General features: G+C 41.1%; 1 protein-coding gene across 1 annotated transcript in view; it reads right to left on the bottom strand.

Moving 5' to 3' along the window:
* Window positions 1-396: 396 nt before the first annotated feature.
* Window positions 397-8,766, bottom strand: part of LOC149284790 (peroxisomal targeting signal 2 receptor-like) — a 115,557-nt gene continuing 107,187 nt past the window's right edge. The window contains exon 10 of the mRNA XM_089496213.1: window positions 397-468. Within this exon, the coding sequence (XP_089352339.1) occupies window positions 397-468 (72 nt within the window). The remainder of the gene's footprint in view (window positions 469-8,766) is intronic.

The raw sequence follows: 8,766 nt of genomic DNA, 5'->3' as shown, positions 1-8,766 counted from the left end.
TATTTTAGTCATATTTACTGTTAAAAAATAAATATTTACTATCTTTCTAGCCTCCTCCCCTTATGTGTCAAATGGCACGCAAACTGATGTCCACAGTAATGTCATTCCGGTAGAAGAGTACTGAGAAAATGGTAGAACTATGTTACCATGGCAACAACAAGCACATTTGCCACATCAGTTAAATGGTTTTGAGGCATGACTAAATATTGTATTCATATTAGCTGTTTCAATATTTATGTTACGATTTTTAAAAAGGGTATTATTACCAAGATCAAAATAACATTTAAACAAATCAGATATGTAAAAGATTTTCAGTTCCTCAAAAAAAAGGTTATGTCATAATGACAGTGGATACAGAATGTTTCCTAATCAGATTTTGAAATTAGAAAAAAACTGTTAAGACAAAGGTAAGGACAGACATGATGGGGAGTATATCTTCACAGTTTCGTCCCATGCACAGTCTGCTATCTGGAAAATAAAACAAACAAAAATCTGATTATTAAAACAAATATGCATACCTTGTTCTAAAATGAATCACCATGAAACTACCAAAATATTTCTTTAAGTGCCAGCCCTTACGAAAAAATTACTGCAGTTTTTCTGAAGTAATACTGCAGTTTTTTGGACATAAAAAAACTGCAATACTGCACTTTTACTGTACTTTTACTGCATTTGTACTTCACTGTACTGCAGTCTTACTGCACATTTAGTGCACTTTTTTTTTATACTGCAAACCTACAGTTGTACTTCAATGTACTGCAGCTTTATTGCATTTGTACTTCCGTACAAAAATAACTGCAGTAAAACTGCAGTACAGTGAAGTACAAATGCAGTAAAACTGCAGTAAATGTGCAGTAATACTGCAGTAAAAGTGCAGTATTGCAGTTTTTTCATGTCCAAAAAACTGCAGTATTACTTCAGAAAAACTGCAGTAATTTTTTCGTAAGGGAGCAGTCCAGAAATATTTTTCTTTCCAGGAGGTCACACACTTAAATAAAACTTACAAATAAACAGCCTAAATTTTACTTAGAGAACCCTATGTATAAATTTCACGACGAGTTAAGCTATTCATAAATGCATAGTTTAACACTGAGTGCTGGGTGGTTGGGACACATTTTCCTTCTGTGATGCCAGTCTAATTTTCATAGTTTTGTTACTTTTAGGTGGCAACCATATAAGCAGTTTATCCTTTACCAAGGGAAACCTATATCCATGCCAAACAGGAATCTGATCTTGTGATATAATGGTAAAAGTTCACCCCTCCTCAAGTTAATATTTTACCTATTTTCAATACTTTCTTAAACGCTCCTGTACCCTTGATACATTTGCATAGCATGTGTGGTACATTTTGATTGCACACTTAGCACATGATGGGCTGTACGCAGCACATCACAGGCTAGATAGACAAAACAAAGTTTTAAATTCCAAAATGTTGATGATTTTTGATGATAAAACGTATAAGCATCATAATCATGCTGTGAGGAAGGTGATTTTCCATGTGTCATTTTTAAAAATGTTTTAATACATTTCTATCTATCTATACATATCCACTATATGACCAAAAGTATGTGGACATCCCTCCTAGATATTAAGCTCATGCGTTTGAGCTACATTCATTGATAACAGGTTTGTGAAATAAAGCACATAGGTATATCATCTCCATTGACAAGTAATGTACTGAAGAGCTCAGTGACTTTAAACATGGCAGTGTTATAGAACAAAATGTTTGCCCTGGTAGATCTGTCCAGTCCACTGTTAGTGCTATTGTTGTGAAGTGCAATTGTGTAGTAAGTAACAACAGCTCAGCCATGAGGTTGTAGGTCATGCACACCAACAGAGCAGTGTCACTAAGTGCTGAAGCTCCTTGCACAAAAAAACTGTCTGTCCTCTGTAGCATCACTCGCTACAGAGTTCCAAATTGCTTTTGGAAGAAAGATCAGCACAAGGACTGTACGTTCATCACTTCATGAAATGGCTTTCCATGGCAGAGCAGCTGCATACAAGTCAAAGACCATTATGCCCAATGCCGAGTGTTGGCTGGAGCAGTGTATAGCACACTGCAACTGGGTTCTAGAGCAGCAGAAACACCTTCTCTCGAGTGATGAATGACGCTTCACTATCTGGAAGTCTGATCGGTGAATCTGGGGATGGTAGATGCCAGGATTACCCTACCTACAAGAATGCGAAGTTTGTTAAACAAGGGATATTTTTCAGGGTTTTGGCTACGTCAGTTAGTTCCAGTGAAAGGTAATGTTAATGCTACAGTATACAAGTACTTTTTATTCAATTGTATGCTTCAAACTAATTAAGGGAAGGCCCTTTCCTGTATAGCTGTGTCCCTGTGCACAAAGCAAAATTCATAGTTTGGCAGGATTGTTATGGAGGAATTTGAGTGGCCTGCACAGAGTCCTGACCTTAACCCTCTTGAACATCTTTGGGATGAATTGGAAGACCAATTGCGAGCCAAGCCTTCTTGCCCAACATCAGTGCCTGACCTTAAAAATGCTCTTTTGGCTGAATGGGCCCTTCAAGAAGAGTAAAGGGTGCAAAAAAAAGGGGAGGGTGCAACTCCATATTAATGCCCATGGTTTTAGAATGGTCCAACAAGCCCAGATAGGTGTAATTGCCAGGTGCAAATACTTTTGGTCATGTGTACCTACATACACACATGTTGTAATCTATAGAATCTGGAAAATCTGGAGAACAAAATCATCAGCTGAGTAAATGAATAGAAGTGTATTATCTACATACTTGCATTTACGTTCCCATGCTTAAATTAACACATATTTGTTGAAACACCATATGAAGTGTTCTGAAACTACCACTGAACAGCACTAGGTTTTTGGTAACTTTACTTACATTTGCTTCATAATTGAAAGTCTATTTTGTCTCTTGACACACACACAGGTTAAATATAAGATTGACACAATAAGATGTTAAATGTCAACAAGCTATCCTGTGCCCATCCATGCTTTGACTCTCATATGAAAATTATTTTTAATATAACTCCCACTTTTATTCTTCCTTTACCCCGAGCCAGTTCTTCCTAGTCACAGAAGATGAGGTTTCTGTTATACTTCTTTCCTCTTGCCCTCGTCTCATTCCCTCTCATCTTATCTGGTCTATTTTGTACATACCCTAACACCTTCGATCTGTTCCTCCAGTGGAATTCTTCCCAGCCTCCTTCTAGCATGCCATTGTAATTCCCATTTTTTAATGCAGTCTTAGGAGTCTGTCAAACTACCACCCCACATACTTCCTCTTGTTTCTTCAACGACTTAAATATATGGAGCCAACTAAGTTCACTGATGCTCTTTAGGATACGCTACTGACACTCTACTGAGACTGTCTTTACCAAAGTGACCCTACTAAAGATCCCTACAGCACATTTCTACCAGATAGCTACATACTGGTTAAAATAGAACTACAGAAGTCCCTTCTTGCAGGGGAAAACTTGCTGGGCGTGGGCATTTACAGTGATAATAACCAGAATTTCGACATCTGGTTCTTCTGTCCCATGTCCTATTTGGGACATCTTTGAATTTAATTCAATTTACATACATATATATGTGTGTGTGTTTCTACCTAATAATAAGGCTAGTGATGTGATATGGTTCTTCTGTTGTCCTCCTGTGAGCTCTTGACAATACATGTTGGGCAAATTAACATGGAGGTAGTAAGATTGCGGTACTATATGTGGAAGTAAGAGGGACAGAAGCTATTTTCGGAGGATATTGCAACTACCAAACACAGCTGATCGGAGCCCTAAATGGGTGAAACATGTTGCTTGATTTTTGTTAATCTCCTCCTCAGCCAAATTGTATATGACAGGGAAGAGCCACATGGGATACCAGTGGCAGATTTTGGTGTTGCTGAACGCCTTGACATTGAGGTATTACAGTAACACCGTTTGAGTGAAGAAAGCAACCTTTGATCTCTATCTAAGCTTATATACAGTGGATATAAAAGTCTACACACCCCTGTTAATATACCAGGATTCTTGTGATTTTAAAGAATGAGACAAAGATAAATTGTGTCAGAACATTTTCCACCTTTAATGTGACCTATAACGAACAATTCAATTGCAAAACAAGCTGAAATATTGGAGGGGGAAAAAAACCTAAAAAAACCCCTCACATTGGGGGGCGTGGTCTGCATGGCGTTCTGGTGCGAGCTCCGCCGCTCGAGAGATTTCCTGCCCGCCATCTGCATCCATCCGCAGTGCCTTCTACCTCCTTTTCACCGCGGATAGCCTCCTGATATATGGCTGGTTCTCGCTCTCGTAAATCTATGGCGATGCCGCAATTTTTTGAACCTAAAGCCCGGAAGAAGCATCCCTCTAAGGCCTCGGGCCTACCGCGTGCTCCTGATGAGGATGACGATGCCTCCGCGTGCCTACACTCTCCTTTGCGGTCAGATCCTCCGTCTCCATCTGCATCTATCACGCGGCTTATGCCGGACGACTCGGATGACCAGGGCCTTACCTCACGCGTCCTCAAAATCCTCCTGCAAGAGATGCGCGGACAACTCAAGCAGGACCTACAGGACATCCCCTCCTCTCTCCGCCGCGATGTGGACGACCTGGGTGAGCGCACTGACCATATCGAACGAAAAATGGATGAATTTTCAGATGCCCACAATGCCCTTGCAGATGGTCATATCTCCTTGCAAGCTGATCTTGATATGCTTCGCACTAAGGTCATGGACCTAGAGGATCGTTCCCGCCGCAATAACACCCGCATTCGGGGCATCCCAGAAGAAGTCACCGCAGCAGACCTACCTTCATTTGTTCGTGACCTATTCCAGGCCCTGCTTCAGGAGGACCCAGCGCCTGACATCAGGTTAGACCGTCTCCATCGTGTGGCCCGTCCGAAATCTGTGCAGTCCAACCTGCCTAGGGACGTACTCACCAGGGTCCACTTTTTTGATCTTAAAGATCGCATCATGCAGGCTGCCCGCCGCAAACCGACCTTACCTGATTGCTTCCGTGATATCCTCCTACTCACTGATCTCTCACAATTGACGCTCCAGCGCCGACGTCTGTTCGCCCCGATCACCTCTCTTCTCCGCACCCATCAGATTTCCTATCGCTGGGGATACCCGGTCCATCTCATTGTGTCCCAGAGCGGCTCTACGTACACCATCACTTCACCTGAGGAGGGTTTCACACTACTTCACTCCTGGGATCTTTCTCCTGAGCAAGTCCTCGACTCCACTTCATCCTCCACCGCACACAAGCACACTTCTCCTCCGAGGAAGCTACGCAAAGTTTGGACACCTGTCGTGAAGCCTTGAATCTCCACTGCCGTTACCTGTGAGGTTATTCCTCACCTACGCTCTCAGCCCCATTGTCCGGGGCTGCACGTCATGGATTGCCCACGGTCCACCTTACTCTGCTGATCCGGTCTCCCTCACGACTGGGCTCTCTGTCTCCAAGGGTCAGTTTGGACTCTCATCCCACTGAACTGCTCACTGGACCATTTGCCTTCGACTTACCAAGTGTCTTCTCGGCGGCTCACCCTTGTCTGGCTAAGTTGGACTTTTTATTTATTTATGTTCTTGGATAATTTTTTTCTTTTTTATTATTTCTTTCTCCCTGGCCTGTAACTGGCTGTTTAATATACTATTGTAGGGTGATGTTAATAGTAATTTGGCGTTAGCACCTTGTTCCGCCCCAACGGTGCTATTTACAACGTTAGCACACCAATTACTACTCTTGGTCCCTTCTGTGACCGTCTGTTCTTATTACAGTTATTGTTTCTGTTTTCCTTATGTATTTTATTTTTGGCATGCGGTCTCTGGCCAGGCGCGGCTCTCCTCTATATGGGTTTCATTCACCACTGGCTGCCGGGTCCCGGGCTCCTAGATATGTTGCTCACTTTTTGCACTCCTCCCCACTAGATTTGCTCCTCATCTCCACAGAGGTCTGGGTGTGCCCCATCTCCAATCATACCATGACGCCTGTATATTGTCACAAACCCTGATGTTCCACGGCCGTACAAACCGGCCAGTCTGGGTTTCTCATGAAAATAGCCTCCTCTCCCATTACACGATTCCCCAATTTCTCTGGACTTCCCGTACCATTCACCCTCCTTTGTCCCCCCTCCAGTGTAGACTTTTTATATCCACTGTAATGTCATTAGGGACCAGGGGTTAAATCCAGAATTAAAATAGCATTTAATTATATATTGAAGAGTAACAGAGTTAGCATATTTAAAAATCTCCCAGGTATGCTGCTAATCCTGGAATATAATCTAAAGTTTTAACATACCTCCCAAGTGTTCTTCCTTAGGAGGGACAGTGTCTTGTTTGCGCCAAATATTCCCTAGTTTCTCTATTCTAATGTTTTTTTTTCAGGAGCTCAGGATTATACTAATAATAATATAGCTGTAACACACACACCAGTATGTATAGAAACAGTAGGAATGTGTTTGCCAATTATGTACAAAAAATAGCAGGTACATGCAGGGGCGTAACTAGACGCCTCAGGGCCCGGGTGCGAGAATCTGTTAAGGGCCCCCCCACCCCCCCAAAAAAAACATGATTTTTACCCAACAATTTTTTTTCAACAAATTCAATTTACATATTGAATCATATCTGTAAAAAAATCAAAGAAAACGGGGCGCATGTACAAAGGGCATAATCCAGGGGTGTCCAAGTTTTTTCTGCAGTGGGCCACTTCATCAGAATTGTATACGTGCGCGGGCCGCACTCATTTTTCACTGTGACAAAAAATATGGCCTTTAATAAAATATGCAGATTAAAATAAAGTAAAATGACACAAAACCTTTACTCTTCCTCTCACTGATTTCTGGGCCTTGAAAGTTTTGCGACTACAAATTCAGGATTCCCTAGATTCCCTAGGGATGAACTAAAATGAAAATTCTGGACCAAAACATTCAGGGTTCACTTAGCCAAAACCGAAAATGACCCCCACCTTTAAAAATAATAATAAAAACTCACATGTTTAATAAAAGTAGGTAACACACAATTGGACAAAATTAGCAATATGACTTGACATGATACCCAGGCAACCAGTAAATGCTGGTACCTAGGCATGATGGGACTGTGCTCGCTGTGATTGCTGTTAGCAATCACACTCCTATCATGCCAAGTCAGCCAGTACATGCTGGTACAGGGTGGCTGTAAGTGATGTGCAGACCCCATACTGCTGGCAGCATCACTACACAAGGGGGGCAGCTAGCTAGGTTTCAGCATGTACTGGCTGACTTGGCATGATAGGAGTGTGATTGCTAACAGTAGTCACAGTCCCATCATGCCTAGGTTCCAGCACTTACACATCCATCCAGTAAATGCTGGAACCTAGGCATGATGGGACTGTGATTGCTGTTAGCAATCACACTCCTATCATGCCAAGTCAGCCAATACACGCTGGTACAGGGTGGCTGTAAGTGATGTGCAGACCCCATACTGATGGCAGCATGAATACACAAGGGGGACAGCTAGCCAGGTTTCAGCATGTACTGGCTGACTTATTTTTTCAGATTTCTTGTTGTTTACAGTTGAAATACAGTTTACAAATTGGTGCAATAAATATTCTTAACATAATTTTGTAGATGTCTTTACATTTGGTGGGGGGGGGGTGTGCCACTTACAGGATCCGCCCCGGGTGCCAAATACTCTAGGTACGCCCCTGGGTGAAATAGCAACTATTTACTTATTATATTGATAAATGCTGTTTCAGTGACCAGGTATTTAGGTTTTATGAGTAAAAGAAACAGGTAATTGCAGTTCATTTTACACCAGTATTTCCTACTGCATCTTTGTAGAATTATCTCTTTTGTGCACCAGGCAAAATGGGGAATCTGGCCTAGAGAGAGGACGAGATGGTGTGCTGGAAAAGGTAGTGGGTGATTTTAAAACACATTGAAGAGAAGGTGACAAAATGACATGTTAAAAGTTAAAGTGAATCTTTCGTGTTTCCCTAATTATACATATTTATAGTTATATACACTAAATAAATCTATGTAATTTGGTTAACTTATTAGCAATATACATGTTTAAGGAACACACATTATGTGTACCATATGGAGCACCATCTTTTGCTTGTTGTAAGGATTTGTAAGGTTTCACCAATTAAAAAGACACTCCAGCCATATGGAATTTAATACATATGATATGTGAGGGCCCCCTTTAAATTCACATTTCTAACTCTCAGTAGAATCTTATTGGTTCTTATAGGCTAAACACAGGTGGACTGAGGAAATGCATTTTTGGACTGAAAACAAACAATATGCTAGTTCTCCCCCTAAGTAAAATAAAAAATAAATAAAGTACTTGATAACTAAACATTTTCAAAAAAACTAGTTTTCATTAATTCGGATGTCGTGAAAGCTGTGAAGACAACATTTTCCATTGCAAAAGTAAATTTTAGATGCATTGAAGTAAACCATTCAAAAATGTGTAGATAATGTCGGCCACAGGTAAGTATGACACATTATATGTACTTTATGGCATCAAAATAGAATATATATACAAATAATTTTACATGAATGCTACTGGTGATGGTTCCTGATGGTTTTTAATATGGTTGGCTGGGTTATGCATCACTAACCAAGATTTACCTTCTCTTGAATCCTAGCTTAATCCCAGATGGCATCGTCCAGAGAACTGTGGGAATGCATGCAGCCCATCGGGCAGACTAGTTTGTTTAACATGTTTTATCTCTATGTGGGCCTAAAGTCAACAGAGATATAACACATACTAAACTTAAGTTTTAAAAAAAACATTTTAGGATGTATTAGG

Source organism: Sceloporus occidentalis, unplaced genomic scaffold (genome assembly GCF_023333645.1).
Source record: "Sceloporus occidentalis isolate IW3139 unplaced genomic scaffold, rSceOcc1.0.p SCAF_88, whole genome shotgun sequence".
Taxonomy (NCBI): domain Eukaryota; kingdom Metazoa; phylum Chordata; class Lepidosauria; order Squamata; family Phrynosomatidae; genus Sceloporus; species Sceloporus occidentalis.
This window is presented reverse-complemented; position numbering and strand designations above follow the sequence as displayed.